We start from the raw sequence: 19,215 nt of genomic DNA on the forward strand, positions 1-19,215 counted from the left end.
GAATGTTCATATGCCTATGATTAGACAGTTTAAAAAATAAAAGCAAGTACATCATATACTTGTGTACATATGCCAAAATGTATATAACTCTAAATGACTACAGTAAGTTCTATGGGGAAATCAAGTCTAATAAGTCGAAGGGGTGTGGTGTATGTGTACAATACGCATGCCACACACATAATCATGGTGCTAAGTGGATCATCCACACAAACAACAAGGAGGATATACTGGGGGGAGTGAATTCATTTGAACCTCACACTCATCTGAAGTGGCAAAAGAAGGAAGCACAATGCATATGCACACACAACTGGGTACAGAAATACATTTCACTTAATAGTCGCACTGGAAAGAAAAGAGAGTAGGGGGAGGGAAGGAAGAATTAGAAAAGATATATTAAGGATGGAAATAATTTTAAGCAAAACAAATGCTAAAAATGTACAAAAAATATTTAAAGCTCTTGGTGCCCATGACATGGAACAACTTATGGTTTATAAATGTAATGGCATACTATGGTGATGAACTCTTTTCAGTATAATGACCAATTAGGATCCTAAAGGACTAATAATGAAACATGTTATCCACCTCATGATAGAGAAACAAAAGCCTCAGATTTCAGAGACAAAGTTTTTGAACATGGTCATTATGGAAATTTATTCTGATTGACTATACATATTTGTAATGAGTTTTGTTCTTATATTCTCAATTGGGAGGAAGGGTCAGGGGCTGAGATGGGAGGATTAGAAGGCAGACCTTGGTGATTAACAATATATTTAAAATAAAAATTTTGAAAAAGATAATATAGTCTACTTTGCTTTACAGATGGAAAGATTTATTAGTTTGAAAAAACCTTTAGAGATAATTCTCGACCAAGACAGTAAGGTTAAGGAGTGTCCAAGGTCACACAGCTAGTAGCATAACTAGAATACAAACTCATACCTTATAAATATGAGTCCAGGAATTTTGTTGCACTACACTGTTTTCTTATGGTCTAATTAATGTCAGAATATAAACAGAAAACTCCAGATATAGACAGGTAACATTTCCATCAGATTTGTATCTGGGACGGTTTTTAGCCAAGCTTCAGACATGAATTCCATTCAAATCACACAAAGACCTCTAATTAATACCTCTAATATGAATATTCTCTGCCATGGAATGAAAGTCATAATCTTTAACCAACCATATTTAAGGAAGCTCAACATTTTTTTAATCAACATTCAGAAGCTGGTGTTTTATTTATTTCATAGACAAATCAACCTATTCTAGAATGGGCATTAGTAGTATAATTGAATACAATCATATATTGTGTGCAGTTTTAGTATGTCAGGAGGTTAGTCCAAAGAAAGGTAATTAAGGGAGACAAAAGTTAAATAGAAGTCTTCCAATGAAACATATGTTGAGAATATTTTATTTCTGGAGGGAGGGAAAAAAAAAACTAAACTTCATATAATCATAAAAGACTAAGGGGCAACAGACTTGTTTATCAAAACCACCATTTGTAAAAAAAAAAAAAGGGGGGGGGCTCCTCATATACTTTAGGGATCAACTTGAAGGAAAACAAAAAACAAAAAAATTATATCATAAGAAAGTAGTATTCAGTTATAAAACTCATGACTACTCATTACTTTTATGCAGAGCATCCCTGTCAAGTGTTACTTAGCCTATGGTTTATACTAATAACTAAGAATTCACTACATCTTCAAGTCTGAGTTTTTTCTCCTCATTGAGGTGGATAATGGGAAGGTAATAATAACACTTAATACTTGTACAGTAGTTTACAACACAAGGTAGACAAGCCCCTAGTAGTCTCCTCCTTCACACTCCCTGTACATCTTGTCTTCCCTGAACTTGTTAGTTTCAGATGTAAAGTACTACTTAGTAGAGCTGTTCTAAGGATAAATTTTACCTTGGGCTGACGTTTATTCCAGGGCATTGAAGATTTCTTGACTAATACTGCCACAAAGAATCCTCCAGTGTTCTGGTGATGTGGTAATATACGAAGACTAATGAAAAAACAAAAAAAAAAACAGACACATTCAAGTCATTCATCTATTTGGTGAATTATTTTTATGCATAAAAATAACAGCAGTAACTGAGAGCTAGTCATGGTTATTTTGTGCATAAAAAAACAAAAAAACCCACATATCCAAGTAGCATAGTGGAACAAATTATGATAAACATCATAACCATACAGTTAGCGAATTCTGTTGTTCACAAATTTGGCAGTACAACTGCTTTACTAAGAGATAGTTTAAATACTACATCTGATGCCAGTATCATGGCTCTTCTATCAGTTCATCACAAAACGACCATGACTCCCTATCTTGTAAGAACTCAGAATTCTTGTAAATAATTTGATCCCTTTCACTTGTATGCCCAGTCATTATTGTCATGATTCTGACAGCTTGTTTCCTTTCCTTACCTTTCAGGAAAAAGGTATAGAAGATAAAATTGAATATAAGTTTAAGGCATATGTATAGGGAATATAAGTATCTCAAGTGAGGATCAGTCCTTACACCTGTGCAAATACTTTTACACCCCTTAAGTGTGACCAGAGAATCTGATACACAGGTTGTATACAACTGGAATATAAGAGAGGTCACCAAAGATCAAGTTCCTGTAAATAACCAACACTCACCTAAGGGCTGTGGCACACACTGACTTGGAGATATACTTCATATACTACCACAAAGTCTACCAAAAGAATTCCTACAAATAAATCAACCATTTCACCTGAAACCTCCTAAGCTAAAAGTACATAAAACAATGTATATAGTTACCAATATATGTGAACTCACCAATGTTCTAAGTTCATTTTCTTTAAATTTTCTTCACCTTTTGGGGGGAACATAGTAGGTCGAATTTGAGTATGCCTGCTCTGAGGTACATCTTTCCAATCTGCAAACCACTGTCCATTTTTTGTCATTACCTGCAGTAAAAAAACAAAACAAAACAAAAAAACCACATCACAATTGAGTCTGAAAATTAAAAAGCACAGAGGGAAAAGTTCTATAATTCTCATTACTGCTATTAAGTTCACATCTGCATTGAAAATTACACTATAATGAAAGAGACCAAAGGCACAAGAATTTTCACAGCAACTCATAGGAAAAATGTCCATAAAAATTAAATGATAAAATCTGAAACCTTAAGTTTAACAACTTTCAGACTCCCTCACTTTAATCTTAAGCAGTAAATTATTTAATATTGAAAGAGTTTGTATTTTATCCTAGAAAAATAAAAGGATGTAATTCAAGAAATGGGAAAAAAACAATACTTTTCTTACTTATAGTACAGCTGAGAAACCATAATACCAGTATTTCTGTAGCATGTGTTGCAGCAAGCACCCTAGCATACCCAGGGTAGCTGCCAACACAGATTCTTAGATCTGCTTTTCTAAAGGAAAGCAACTCAAAATGGGTTAACAATCTTGCTTTAATAAAACATATCATTTACCTAGTTCAGGAAAAAAAGTCAGCACCCCAAACTTCAGCGTATAAAGAGGTTACAAATAGAAATTACAAGAAGACAGAGAAATAAACAGATCAAGCAGACAGGCCTCCAACTGTCTAACCATGACATCTATACCTAGTCAGTTATCAGAGAGGGAAGCATCAACATCTGGGTTTTCAAAGCAGGGGGGTTCTCAACGGCTGCCCAGAGTCTCATCTGGTCAAATCAAACAACACTTCTCAAAGTGAGCCCCAAAACAAAGTCTCACAACAGGGTTCATATAGCCTTCTCTTGGGTCAGAGAATGTAACAACCCCACTGCCCAATCACAAAGTATCTCCTGAAAAACAAGCCTCCTGCCAACAGGCTCCAGGTGCACTTAAGCCTATTAAATGGCCTAGGGGCAGGGAAGATCTTACACAATACAATCTTAGAAAGATGGCAACAACATAAATTTACATTCCCATTACATTATGACATTACAAATTATCTCATTATTAACTACACTTAATCTCTGTACCCAAATATATTATTCAAGTTACTGAATTAAATGTAATAGTAATTCAGTCATTGGTGAATCCTTCTATGAAATGAAAATGACCTTATAGCTAAAACCACTTAAACTATTTTAAATATTTTCTTCATTACCTTCCACTGTGTGATTCCAGGCATCCACTTTAAACCTGGCAACTCAGAAGAAACATCAGCAAGCTCCAAAGCTCCTGTAACAAGAGAGAAAAGAGTTAATAATGTCAGGACTTACAATAAAGATGTTAAACTATACATATGGGTGTTTATGTATGCACATACACAAATAAGCTTTAGTTAAAAGTCTCCCATTACAAATTACCATAAAAAATTATTAAAATTCAAGTTTGTTTTTTTTAATTGGGGGGAGAAGACACAAACTCCAACTCTAATTTCACCTTTATTTGCCTCAAGGAATATTTTCTAAGATTTGTATCTAACCAACTGGTTAAAATCTATGAAGCAAATTAAGTCAAGGAATGTAATGGGAATGTAAATTTTTAAGATCTTCCCTGCCCCTAGGCTAAAGTGCACCTGGAGCCTGGGATGGGAGGCTTGTTTTTCAGTAGATATTTCTTGATTGGCCAGTGGGTCCAAAAGGTTGTTACATTCTCTGACCCAGGAGAAGGCTATATAAACCCCGATTTGAGGCTTTGCTTTGGGGCTCACTTTGAGAAGTGTTCTGTGATTTGTTATGGATTCTGGGAAGCCGTTGTCCTGAGCCCCCCCGCTTTGAAAAAACCCAGATGTTGGAACCCAGATGTTGACTGGGTATGGATGTAATGGTCGGACAGTTTGAAATCTGTCTACTAGATCTGTTTCTGTCTTGATAATTCTGCCTGTGTACTTTGAAGTTCGGAGTGCTAACCTTTTCCCCTGAACAAGGTAAATGATATATGTCTGACTGATTAAAGTGAGCTTGTTAATCCATTTTGAGTTGCTTTCCTTTATCAAAGCAGATCCAAGAACCTGTGTTGGCAGCAAACCCTGAGGACACTTGGGGTGCTTGCTGCTACAAGGAATTAAGAAGGATGAAATGAGAGGCCAGAATGTTTAAGAGGGCATCATACATACTGAAGTTCTCCAAGAATGAGGGAATGGTAGGGTGCAGAGAAAAAATTCTAGGCCAGGTAATGAGCCTTTTTAAGGAAGAAGAATGATGTATCTAAATGAGGTGATTCTTGCCATAGTAATGAAGGGGCAGTGGGCTTAGCTTCTACTGTTGGTCATTCCAAACAAAAGAGAAGTGGGAATATAGGAAGGAGGTCGCAAGCTCTCCTTTCAGTCTAGGTAAGCAAATACTGAACAATCAGGTCTTTGGCAAGTTAGACTAAACTCAAATTGAGGGTGAAGTCAAGACTCATTTGGTAGCTATATGAAAGATACACCGGAGAGGGTTAAACACTGTATGCCAAGAGACCGACTTAGTGGTAGTAGCCATAAAATAGAGGACACGGATATGAAAGATTTTTTTGAGATATAATCAAATAAAAACTGATAATTGGGTTGATGTGGTACTTGAATGAAAGGAAAGAATTCAGAGAAACACATTAATTTTTAAAAATATACCACCAGAGGCAAGAGATGTTTACGTTCTCTAAGACCCCTTCCAGCTTTAAAACATGATGATGCTTAAAGACCCCCAGAGAATCTAAATAAGTGAAAGTTATATGCTTAAAACAGAAGTATGTGGCAACAAAGATATTCCAAGGAGTTGGGTAGCCCATACTATAAAACTAGCCTAAAATATTAAATGAAGTTGGAAAAACTATAAATTCGAGTGGTAATTTCAAACTGATCTTTCCTAACTGGAGCTTGTTTTTTGACAATCAAATGAAAGGAGGAGTGAGACAAAATGGAGAAAGAAAATTATAGACCAATTTCCCTCATGAATATAAATGCAAAAATTTCAAATCCATGGAGGGACTTTGGATGTAATGTGGTTTTTCCCTTTCCTGAAAGTATTTATATTTCTAAAGCAAGAAAATAAAATCTAAATTCTTAGCTGCCTTTAAAAAAAATCTTAATTACCACATGATCAAAAAACTGACCTGGAGAAGTTCTGTGTATAATTTCATTAGGTATGCATAATTCATGTAAATTATAATTCAAATAATTACTATCAAAACTTTTTAGCAATAAAATAAGAAGCAAATACTTATGATCTCAAAGGTTTTTTTTGCAATGTATTGTATATAGACAGGCACACAGTATAGAAAAATAAAGACATGGAATACTGAACCTGGAAAAGACTTAAAAAGTTCAAGATCAGAGGACCTTATTAAATAATAAAGACAAATAGGCAATTTTTTTTTAAAAGCACAATTGGAGCACAATAGATTATAAATACTGCCTCTGCAGATAAAACTAACAACAATGGTTACAATTAAATGTTTTGCGAACATTAGTCAAGGTACCAATAAATATTTAAATTATGTATAAAATTTCTTACTTTGGTCTTTTGGATATGTAATTGGAAAAGTTAAGAGCTTTACTGAAAAGTGAAGACATAGAGTTTAATATTTTTATACTGTGCAATGGTTATGGAAACCAGTGTTAGATCATACCAACTTTCCAATCAATATGTATAAAACACTGGGAAAGGAATGCAACAAAAATCAAGGCTGTACAACAGAGCTAATTTTCCTCTTAGTTCCCAAATATCCAGGTAGTTCAAGAAATATTAAACACATCATTCAACTAAATCCTGCATGCATGTACACATTTTAAAAAGATTATTTTTTACCTTCACTTTTCTCCAACAGTGAGGCTATGACTGCTTCATCCTCAATAGGATTTAATGAACATGTAGAATACACCATCCTGCCACCCTCAGCCAGCTGCTCAACCCCACGTGTTGCTATCCTAAGCTGTAAACTAAAAGGATTACATAACTAGGTTAAATAGAAATGGAGTCTGCCCTATTCCCCCCAAAAAAGAAATATACAAACACTCTAGAAAATTCTTCTAGAAGTTCTTTAAATACTTTTATCAATTCATAAAAATAGAACTAAAAAAACACTAGGTTAATGAAGGTAATTTCAAAAACACATTTAATATTTGCTGTTAAACTAGTAAAAAAAAACAGCAAATGGTCAGGGCCTATAAAATAAATAACAGTTAAAATACAGTATTTTAGAACTGGAATTTTTTTCTTCCAGAGTTCTTTCTCTTGGGTTAGGGTCTTTTAGTAGTTATGCCCTTGGGAAAAGTCAGATCTTGTCTAGCTACAGATACATTATATATCTAAGATGAAAATGGTTATAAATTATGTAGTATCTGTTGCTGGTCTGATCACCATGGCTTAGGAAACCCTTGCAATGGCAATATTTTCAGAACTTAGAACAGAATTCTTTTAGCTAAGCACTGAAACTTAGTTGGTCTACTATATAATATCACCATTTAGCAATAAAGTTTTATAAGACTCTTCATTATACAAGCAAATACTAACCAAATTGTGATGGGGCAGTTTTACATCAAAAGAATTTCACTTTGTCTCAAATCTTACAGCAAGCAATGAGAGCATTTAGGATCTTCTATTGCTTGATTTCAATATGAATAGTAAAAATCAACCCAAACTCTCAAAATTGCTTCTCAGAGATCTTCTGGATCACAAAAGGAAACTCCCAAAAAAGTAAAAATGTAATTAGGTTATTAAATTTTGTTTTCAAAATTATCAAGTTAAAAGAAATCGTTACACCATGCACATAAAAAGAAGCAATTATTTCACTTCTAAAAATTAAAAAAGACTATATTCTACTAATTGTTTTGGCATCTGATTTATATATTCTCAGGGAAATATTACTTAATCTACTACTAAGGAGAAAATAGCCTTTGGTATAGTAATACCATTCCTACTCAAATTATTTAAGATGAAACTACTTTTACAGTAAATATGGAACTTCTACATCTAAGAATATAGGTTACAAGAGCATAAAAAATTTTTGGAAAAAAATAGAGAAACAAAAGGACAATTATTATTTTATAATAAACAAGTAATTTGGATAACAAATAAACCTACAGAATTAGCACAATAATCTACATTAACATGTTGCTACTATGTTTAGATTTTTAAAATCTCTACATTAAGACTTCTATGTAGACTTTTCTGAATCCCCAATTTAAGATATTTACCATATTACCTTAGGAAAGCTTCATAAAAATTTCCCAAAAATCAGTTAATTTTGATTTTTCATAAATCAATTTGGACTATCACCAATTTTTCGGGTCTATTAATGAAATGTGAAGTTGAAATTCTAATAGTCTGATCTTTTTTCATTAGTTGAAGAACTTTAGCTAAGATAATTTTTTTTTTCAAATCTTTATTTTGTCAAACAGGTCCATTTCAAAGAAAATCTCATTCTGCAAAGTTACATATAATTTAACACATATTTTACCCATGTAGTTGCAAACTATTTAGTGTTGTCCACTTTTTCCATACATCAATGTTTTTCCTCATGGTACCATCTCCACTGAAAAGAAAAATCTGTGTATTAAAAATACTAAATAGACTCAGATAAGAATAAAGATACACTTTTTCTGACTAAATTCTTATGACTGGGTCTTTTCCTAAAATGGTAATTTGAAAACAATCTCACACAAAACTAGGAATAAACTTACTTCACTATATTTTTGAAATGCTGAATATAATGTACTGTCCACTATAAACTGAATGGTAGGGGGTAGAGTAGAAGCAGGGTCCTACTTGAGTTCTCCCCCATACCCCTCAAAACCCTCTAAAGAAATGATACACAAAATGATTCTAAACAAATTCTAGAGCAGCAGAAGCCACAAAATGACAGAGTGAAACAGATTTCTAGCTCAAGACAATCTTGGAAGGCCAACAGGAAGGGTCCTATTGCACTGTGCTCATAGCAGAGCATACAGCCCAGTGTGGGCAGCGCAGGCACAAACGGGACTGGAGCAGGACAGGACACTGAATCACTGGTAGCTATGGAGGTGTCCAGACTTCTCAACCCACAAATACCAAAGAGAGTTTCAAAGGTCAGTGGGAATCACCTGGGGAAGAGAGCATGGTCCCACCACAGCCCCAGCCCCAAGGCAGCAGCAGCCGCTTCTGGAGCTCTCGGCCTACAGACAATGAGGAAATCTAGTGGCTGATCTGGGTTGCAGAAAAATGAGCCAACGGCTTGCTAAAGGAGACCCCCCCCCCAAAATGCTGAAGAAATAATATCTTTAAAAACAGACTAACCCAAATGGCAAGAGAAGTTCCAAAAGCCAATGAGGAGAAGAATGCCTTAAAAAGCAGAACTGAACAAATGGAAAAGGAGGTCCAAAAGCTCACTGAAGAAAATAATTCATTAAAAATCAGAATGGAGCAAATGGAAGCTAATTACTTTATGAGAAATTAAGGAATTATAAAATAAAACCAAAAGAATGAAAAAACAGAAGACAATGTGAATATATCACTGGAAAAACAACTGACCTGGAAAACAGATCAAGGAATGATAATATTAAAATTATTGGTCTACCTGAAAACCATGATCAAAAAAAGAGCCTAGACATCATCTTTCAAGAAATTATCAAGGAAAACTACCCCTGATATTCTACAGCCAGAGGGGAAAATAGAAATGGAAAGAATCCACCAATTGCCTCCTCAAAGAGATCCCAATAGGAATATTGTAGTCAAATTCCAAAGCTCCCAGGTCAAGGGAAAAATATTACAAGCAGACAGAAAGAAACAATTCAAGTACTGTGGAAACACAACTAGGATAACACAAAATTTAGCAGCTTCTACACTGAGGGGTTGGAGGGCTTGGAATATGATATTCCAGAGATCAAAGAAGTCAGGAATAAAACCAAGAATCACCTACCCAGCAAAACTGAGTATAATACTTCAGGGGACAAAATGGAATTTCAATGAAATAGAGAACTTCCAAGTATTCTTGTTGAAAAGACTGGAGGGGCGGCCAGGTAGCACAGCGAGCAAGAGCACTGGCTCCAGTGTTGGGATGACCTGGAGATCGAATCCAGGCTCAGACACTTAGTACCCACCCAGAAGCACCTGGCCGTGTAACCTTGGGAAGTTACTTAACCCCAATTGCTTAAGGGTGGCCAGGTGGCTCAGCAAGTAAGAGCACCAGCTCCAGTGTCGGGATGACCTGGATTGAAACCCGGGCTCAGATACTCAGCACCACACCCAGAAATAACTGGCTGTGTAACCTTGAGCAAGTTACTTAACCCCTATTGCTTTAAAAGAAAAAAAAAAAAGACTAGAGCTGAAAAGGAAATCTGACTTTCAAATACAAGAATCAAGAGAAACATGAAAACGTAAATAAGAGAGAAGCCACTTATGTGACATATTTGTAACTCATGAGACATTTCTCAGTATTAGGGTAGTTAGAGGGAATGTGTGTGTGTACATAGATAAATAGATAAGACAGGGCACAGTGTGAGCTGAATATGAAGGGATGATACCTAAAAAAACAAAATTAAGTGTTGAGAGGAATGTACTGGGAGAAAGAGGAAGGGAGAGGTAGAATGTAGTAAATGATCTGACATAAGAAGCACAAGAAAGAGCTTTTACAATGGAGAAGAGTGAGGTGAGAGGAAATAAGTGAGCCTTACTTTCATCATATTTGCCTTAAGGAAGAAATAACATACTCAAGTAGGTATAGAAATATATCTTACCCTACAGGAAAGCAGAGGGGAGGAAGATAAAAGAGGGGGGATAATAAAAGGGAAAGGGTAATCAGAAGCAAACACTTTTGTGGGGAGACAGGTCAAGGGAAAGAATGCAGAACTCAAAGTTTTAAAAACTGTTTTTGCATTGCAACCAGGAAATAAGATGTACAGATAATGGGGTATAGAAATCTATCTTGCCCTACAGGAAAATAGAGGGGGGGGGAGATGGAGAAGGGGGCAATAGAAGGGAGGGCAGACTGGGAGAAGGGGTGGTTGGGGTGCATACTGTCCTGGGGTGGGGGAAGGGGAGAGATAGGGATCAAAATCTTGTGGAAATGAATGTTGAAAACTGAAAATAAATAAATTATATCAAAGAAAAAAAATAAACTGAACAGTAACTTTGTTTTTAATTTGAGTAATTTGGAAACTTTATTCAATGATTCAAGGAAAAATAGAGATTTTTCTGAATGCCTCACTAACTTTCAACTAAACTTAATTACTAGTGAAAACAACTGCAAAATTTTAAGATTGGAATGAAAAAATATGAATTGTAATTGTAATTTTTAATTCATTTCCTTGGCAATAATTGTTATTACTTAAAATCACCTGTGAAAGGCTTCCACATATTTTAAGTCTTGAGGTACAATCTACCTAGCTTGGAAATAAACCCACATAAGACTGTCAAGTTAGCTCTATATGATAATATAGGAAGCAAACAGGTAAATCTGACTGATTTCTAGAGTATGGGTAGGGAACGGTTTTTCTTTCAAGGATCTATGACCCACAAATAAAATCAATAAAAGATTAATAAAATAAATCTTATAATTTTATAAAATAAAGAATAAAAGTAAAAAGCAATTAATTATGGTTTTAATCTAAAAGATGGAAAGACAAAAATCTTTTAATCATGTTTAAAAATAAGAACGAAGTAAAAATTTTTAATAAAAATAAACAATTCTCTAATACAACTAATTAAATTGGGATGGGTGGGGGAAAGAGCTGGGAAACAGAGAGGCAGAGAAATACGACATAAAACACAGAGAAAGGACTTCTTAAATCTCACATGCCACCAGTGACTTCTATCCATGGAGTTATTTTAAACTTGTACTATCGCGGTACCTAAAGTCTCCCTCTAACTGGTTTGGTTCCCTCCCCTCCAAAAGACCTTAAAATAAATTCCCGGAGATCAAGGACTATGTTCTTTTTCATCATGTTTTCCCAGTGCCTACATAGATCACTTAACAAGAATATGAACTGTTAACGATCACTGACAGAGAGATCCATACAAGAGCGGGGAAAAACTGGTAAACTGACATAAAGACATGAAATGAAACAGACATCCAAAGAGATCAACATACAGGAGACACACAGAATGGAGCACCATGATGAACATACGCAGCTCATGAAGCAATGGCACCGTCTTGTGGCTTTTTGAGGCACCGCCCCTAAAGAATTTTTAAAGCTATGTTGCTTTTTACCAACGCCTGTTGGCTGTATGTAAGGGGTCTCACTATAACTTTAATATAAATCAGATGAAACTACAAGGGATTTAAGATCTGGTCTGGGGTCTCAGGTGCTTCACTCCTTCTAGAAGAGAGGGATAGAACAATCATACTTAAAACTACTTTGATTTACACCAAAATTAACTACTGTTTCAATTAATTCTAGGACATAAATTAGTTTGGAACAGTTTATGCTCCCTTTTAAAAGAGAGCATGGTCCAAGAGGATAAGGATATGCTTAGATGACATATCAACTTACAACATGCTTTAAAAATCATTATTTCATAAAAAAATTCCAATATACTTAAAAAAAAATCTTGTGTACAAGATTAAAAGATTTTAGCAAAAGTTCTATGTACTGTAAATAACATACCATATTATCAGAGGAAAAAAACAGCATAAAATACCTGCAGGGCACATCACACAGAATTCTATCATAGAAGAGAACCTCCTTCTTTCCATCCACATCTATTTGCAGTCTAGGAATGCTGGAAGCATCATGGTTTACAACCATGATACAAGGACTGCTTAACCTTTTTGCTTGATGAACCAGCAAATAGCAGCGCTTATTGTCAACATCATTAGCAATAACAAATCCCTCTGGGAATATAAAATTGTAATGTCAGATAAAACAAAAATTAATTTCACATGGTAACAGTAGGGAAAGTTAATAAAATAAGGAATGTCCAGATGTCTTCAGGGGAGAAAAAAACTTAAGCTTTAATTTATAACTTAGTAAAGGCACTGTGATGGTGAAAAAGGAGAACTAAAGACACACTTTATATACAAGCAAGTTCAAAAGTGGGATTCACTGTTCGAAGGTCAATGGCTCAAATGATATTTACAAGCTGGAAAAAGGAACAGTGGCAGTACACCAAGCTTGCTCAGCATAACTTCAGATCTTTAGTTCCTATTATGTCCAGTAAAAAAAAAGCAAGTAAATATCTACAGCCTTCAATTATCTTCACTGTTGTTCTAAAACATTTCCTAAAAAAATAATTATCCAATGAGTTTAGTTGAAAACATTAGGAAGACAAATCAATATCCCTGGTACAACTCCTCTGTCAAAGCTTTTTACTACCAAATAGCAGAAAATAACACACAAAAAAAAGAGAGAATAAATTCCTGTTCATGAAGGTATTGAAACAGAAGCAGAGTTAAGAGATTAATCCATGGCTAACAAGCATGCCCATCTAAACAAGACTATAGCAAAGAAATATAAGGGCCAACAATGAAAAACATAAGGCAAGTTGCTCCACTGTTTCAGGATTGCATAGTATAGATTTACTTGTAACTAATGCTATTCCCCAATAACAACATTAACTAATAATTTGAAGATTTTTTACAAAATTACTTTTGAAGATATCAAGTATATTTTAGGGAGGATGGAGAGCCAAAAGCAGAGTGGGAGTGTGAGGTGGCTATCTGGTTCACTGTAACCTACATTAAGCATCAAAGTTAAGTGCTGATTTTACTGTTTAATGTATTGTTTCCTATAGACTTACAAGTAAAAAGCAATCCCAAAGACAAACTCCTTTACAGACTTGAAGAAGCTTTATTTAAACTACTTTTTGCCCTTTAGCTCATGTAACCAATTAGTTTTAGAATCAATTTAGTCCAATAACCAATCAGTATAAATTTTTCATTTTTAACCCTGTTTTGGAATGTAACAGATTTGGTCAATAAATCAGAAGCTGGTAATGAGAAAAACAAAACTGCTACAAAGTACAAACTACCCGAGAAATAAACTAAGTGTCCTGCCTTGCCCTGCTTATATAATGATACTACAAATTTACTGCTAAGAATAAATGGAATACCTAGGAACAATTTTCAAAATAATTAATCAAGGACAAAAGCATCACAATTTGTGAATATACAAGATTTACTTATTGAATTAACCTGGAATATTACTAAAAAAAAGTTCCTACAAGCAGGAGTTAAATATTAATAACAACCTCCAAACATGGAATAGCTACTGTCATATCAGGAATATGAAATTTGTAATTGATAAGTGTGGTACAAAAATAACCAGCTTTGTTTTAATTTTGAAAACTATCTCAAATTAAATAAAGCACTTAAATTTTACAAATGCCATAGTTACAGAGTATGTTTGGCCTTTCCCTCAACCATACGCCAAAACATAAACCATTTCCCCCATCTAAACGATATGCCATCACATACCTGGAAAGGAAACATTCATATCAGCATGAAGCATTTCAATTAACTGGGCAGTCTTTGATCCTGGTGCTGCACACATATCTAAAATCTATTCATGAAAACAGGAAAAAGTATTTCATGTTTTTGTTTTGAAAACTTATATTCTCCAAGGAAGTTTTATGAAATGCACTAAAATATATTGCTGTGTCCTACCTACCCCCTTAAGGGCTACTGCAAGCATGAACTGAGAAAATGCTTTGTAACCAAAATGCCAAAGCCACTGAAAAAATTAAGTTCTGCCTCTGACCCCATCTAGCTGCTTCGACTAGTCGTCCAAGTTCCCCTTTAGACAATATGGAAAAATAAGTTATGAACTGAAAAACTTTTCTTTTTAAACACTTAATATTTGTTGAATTGGATGATGGATGAATGAGTTCAAATATCAATTAATACAGCAGCAGTGGATAGAGTGCTGGGCCAAAATGAGGAAAATCAGAATTCAAATCTGGCCTCAGACACTTACAAGTTATATAATCCTGAGCAAATCATTTAACCTCTGTTTGCCTCAATTTCCTCCTCTGTTAAATGGGAATAATAGCATACCTCCAAAGCATCTGTAAGGATCAAATGAGATAACAATTATAAAGCACTAAGCACAGTGCCTGGAACATATTAAACGTTATATAAATGGTAGCCATTATTATTTTTATATGTAAAAGGCAAACCTTAACTAATTTTTAAGTGGGTTTGGCGTATACTAATGTTTCCAAGTAATCCTAAATCCTTTAATTTTCTTCTACATTAAGAAAAACACTATGGGATAGCTAGGTGGTGCAGTGAATAGAGCACCGGCCCTGGAGTCAGGAGGACCTGAGTTCAAATCCAGCCTCAGACACTTAACACAAAAACTAGCCTTGTGAGCTTGGGCAAGTCACTTAACCTCAATTGCCCTACCTTGCCCCCTGAGAAAAGCAAAAAAGGAAAAAAAAGAAAAACACTTTAAGTTTTAAAAATAAATAGTACCTTATGATGAGGTTGAACATTAAGCAGCAAGGGTGGAATCATACTGACAGCTTCCTGACGACTAATATTTCCCTGAAGAAATAAGTATCAGTAAGTACATATGTTTATAAAACTGCAAATACACACGAACACAAAGACACCTATTTCATGAATAAAAAGTATTTTACTGCAGTGTATACACAAAAATAAACATAATTTGCTATATAATCATAATCCAAATAGATTTCAATGAACGTCAAGTCACTTTATAAGATAGTTTTGTCATAAAAGTGTATATTAAGGGGGGCGGCCAGGTAGCACAGCGAGTAAGAGCACCGGTCCTAGAGTCGGGATGACCTGGGATCGAATCCAGGCTCTGATACTTAGCACCACACCCAGAAATAACTGGCTGTGTAACCTTGAGCAAGTTACTTAACCCCGATTGCTTTTTAAAAAAAAGTATATTAAGGATATCTCTTGATAGTTCTCTCTTCCTTCATGCCCCACCATCCCCCAAAAGGACTTTGACTATATGCAGCAGATAACGAATCTCAGAGCTGGAAAGAACCTTAACTAATCCAGTTCAATTTCCCATCTAATGTAAGAATTCCACTCACAATATGCCCAAGAGTCATTAAGCCTATACTTTAATAGAAGTTCTAGTTAAAGATGATGACAACCCTTTACAAAGCAGGGTCATTCCATTGCTGAAGAGTTCCATTTTGGGGAAAGATTTTTCTTATGCTGAGACAACATCTACATTACTGTGAACTTTCATCTTCTAGTCCTATTTTTGCTCTCTGGGGCACCACACGAAAAAGGTCTACAGGATCTTGAGAGTGACAATATATCAAGGATCTATAAGCTGTAGTCTCTCTCTTTTCCAGGTTCATCACAAGTAAATTCTGTGATTCTCCCCATAGTATGCATAGTCAAGCAAAACAAATTTCCACATTGGACACACCCAAAAATGTGTGAAAATATTGTTAGAAAGAGAGCTACATGCTTCACCATCCTTACTCTAAAATCATCGTTAACAAAGTCTCTCAAAATTATTTTATATGGTTGCTATTGTTATTATATAAATTGTTCTCCTGGCTTTGCTCACTTAATTTTGCATCAGTTTGTACAAATCTTCCACGTTTTCTGAAATCATCCTTTTTATCACCTTAAAACACAATAGCATTTACATTATGTTCCTATACCATAATTTACTTACTCATTCCCCAACTGATAGGCACCTCTTTTGTTTCCAGTTCTTTCCCACTACAAAAAGAACTTCTCTAATTATTTTTGTATATATGGCTCTTTTTCTTCTTTTTCAAATGTCTTTCGGGCACAGACATAATACTGGTATCTCTGGGTCAAAAAGGATTTATAGAGTTTATAGTGCCTTTTTGGTCATAGTCTTAAATTAGATCTTTGTCATTTGGTGAGGTACCCAAATATCTAACCTCAGGCCCACAAAGTTTCACTTTAAGGAGAATAGGAAAGCAAGAAATAAAGTGAGTATAAATTCTTAAAATTCCTTTGGTTCTTTATTACAAATGGGCTGGATTAGATCACTTCTGAAGGTTCTATACAACTCAATTATTAAAATATTTTTTTTTTAAACTGGGCTTTTTAAGTAAGTCAACTGATATAGAAGACTTCTATAAAGTTGGAAGTATTATTCATTTTCACACATTGTGAAACATAGTCTTTCAAATGAATTATCTAAGCTCTTTCTTTAACCAGTATATTAAAAATCTGTCAACTGCATTGGAAAGTCATTTAATTCAATTCAACCCCTAAGCAAACTAAAGATCTCATCCCCGATAAGTCATTATCCAGATGCTATCTGAAGACCTCCACACAGATCAATGGCATCTGAGGCTAGAGGGTCTCCACAAAATGAAAAAAGTTAAATACTATTCCATTTTTCTTTGTTTCATTCTGAGCCCAGACTGAAATGTCAAGTACTTTGTAAACCTCAGCATCTGTCCTCCCCCTTTCCATCTAGAGTCCCTTATGTGAGGGCTCAGATGTATATGTGGACAGGATAATAATGGAAAAAGGTGAAGAGGTTGACTTTTAAGCCACAGAGCCTCCAAGATTCCCTGATTTGGGAAATGGGAATGAAAATAACGGGAAGATAACTGAAGGTGTGAGGAGAACAGCCTGGGAAGACCCTGGTACTTGAGGCAACCAACAAAAAAGAACTATTCTACTGTTTGAGCCCAAGGGTTTCTGCTGTGATTTCTAACTTCTTTTTTTTTTTTAAAACAATCGGGGTTAAGTAACTTGCTCAAGGTTACACGGCCAGTTATTTTTGTGTGGGTGTCAAGTATCTGAGGCCGGAACTGATCTCAGGTCTCCCGACGCTGGGGCCAGCACTCTTACTCATTGCACCACCTGGCCGCCCCTAAGCAATTGGGGTTAAGTAACTTGCTCAAGGTTACATGGCCAGTTATTTTGTGTGGGTGTTAAGTATCTGAGCCCAGAACTGATTCCAGGTCTCCCGACTCTGGGGCCAGTGTTCTTACTCACTGTGCCACCTGGCTGCCCCAATTTCTAACTTCTTAAGCCTCTAGGAAGACACAATCTCTCTTTCATTCCTACTTTGCTCCTCATTCTTCAACCATCTGAGGAGTAAAAATAGTTTATAGAGGGGTGGCCAGGTGGCTCAGTGAGTAAGAGCACCGGCCCCAGTGTCGGGATGACCTGGGGATCAAATCCGGGCTCCAATACTTAGCACCACATCCAGAAATAAGTGGCCGTGTAACCTTGAGCAAGTTACTTAACCCCGATTGCTTTAAAAAAAAAAAAGTTTATAGAGTTGTGACTCTTCTCTGATAAACTCTAATGCTGTGAGAACTAGCATAGATTAAAAAAGACTCCCTGCCTGCCTCTTTTCTGAGATAGGGCTGAGCTACCAGGAAAGGAAAGAACACTTTATTTATTTGATGACAACAGTGTCATCCTTGGCTTTTCCTTCCTTGTAGCTCCTAGAAGTAGGAGGGTGTAGGAGAACGAGGAAAAGTGGTAGGTTACAGTCACCTGCTAAAGAATCAACCCTAAAATGCAGATATGGAAATCCCAACTCTCTATCCCCCTCTTCCCTGACCAAGTCCTCACAATACTCTTGTGCCCAAGGAGAAATGTACTGCTGACATAAACTCAGCAATATGTGGATCTCATAAGCTACCATTAACCAGCTCTGTCATCTTGGTGGAGTCATTTCACTTCTCTGGATGGCAATGTTCTTATACTAATTAAAATGTAAGCTTCTTGTGGTAAAGAACAGCTTCATTTTTGCCTTTGTGGCCTCAGTGCCACGAACTTTGCACTTAGTAGATACTTAATAAACACTGGTTGAATTAAACTATAAGACAGATTTGGGGAAAAGGCTATAGTGGTACTCAATTTCTAATGTACCTCTCAAATGTAATATATTCTCTCAGTTCATGTCTGAAAAAACAAAACTTACAGATTCGGTTTCGCTAACCAAAAACTGGTGAAATTTTTCTAGCTGTGGAGACTTCCTCAAGATTTTTCGACTCAGATTTGTGTGCCATGCAAGCTCTTCTGGGTACCTAATAAAAAAACCAAAAAATGTTGGAGATACTTGGTAATCTCATAATCAAGTGATTAAAAAAGAAAGCTAAATATTAAATCAGCAGATTATTTTTTCTAAAGATAGTTCAGTAACTTTGTAGTCTAAAAATAGATAAATTTTAAAATGTCTAAAACAATACCTCTGAAATATAAATAAGAATGCCATCATAAAGCATGAAATTCTAACAAAATGCCTTTCAATGAAACTGTGAATAGAAACACATATATTTTGTACATTTTCATTTCTGAACCGTATTGGCTCTCCATGGAATAGAAAACTCGATACAATTCATTTCACTATTTCAACAAATTCTAAAAGGACCTGCTTAAAT

At 35.3% G+C, this 19,215-nt stretch overlaps 1 protein-coding gene across 1 annotated transcript in view; it reads right to left on the reverse strand.

Moving 5' to 3' along the window:
• NSUN2 (NOP2/Sun RNA methyltransferase 2) overlaps positions 1–19,215 on the reverse strand; it is a 41,730-nt gene that overhangs the window by 15,194 nt on the left and 7,321 nt on the right. Inside the window, exons 4-12 of the mRNA XM_069076876.1 lie at positions 18,756–18,861; positions 15,308–15,379; positions 14,309–14,393; positions 12,535–12,727; positions 8,378–8,452; positions 6,727–6,857; positions 4,101–4,174; positions 2,799–2,929; positions 1,907–2,003 (exon numbers count right to left, since the gene is read on the reverse strand). Coding sequence (XP_068932977.1) covers positions 1,907–2,003; positions 2,799–2,929; positions 4,101–4,174; positions 6,727–6,857; positions 8,378–8,452; positions 12,535–12,727; positions 14,309–14,393; positions 15,308–15,379; positions 18,756–18,861 — 964 coding nt within the window. The remainder of the gene's footprint in view (positions 1–1,906; positions 2,004–2,798; positions 2,930–4,100; positions 4,175–6,726; positions 6,858–8,377; positions 8,453–12,534; positions 12,728–14,308; positions 14,394–15,307; positions 15,380–18,755; positions 18,862–19,215) is intronic.

Source organism: Petaurus breviceps, unplaced genomic scaffold (assembly GCF_028583685.1).
Source record: "Petaurus breviceps papuanus isolate PSGF00001 unplaced genomic scaffold, PetGlider_PUasm1.0 151, whole genome shotgun sequence".
Taxonomy (NCBI): Eukaryota; Metazoa; Chordata; class Mammalia; order Diprotodontia; family Petauridae; genus Petaurus; species Petaurus breviceps.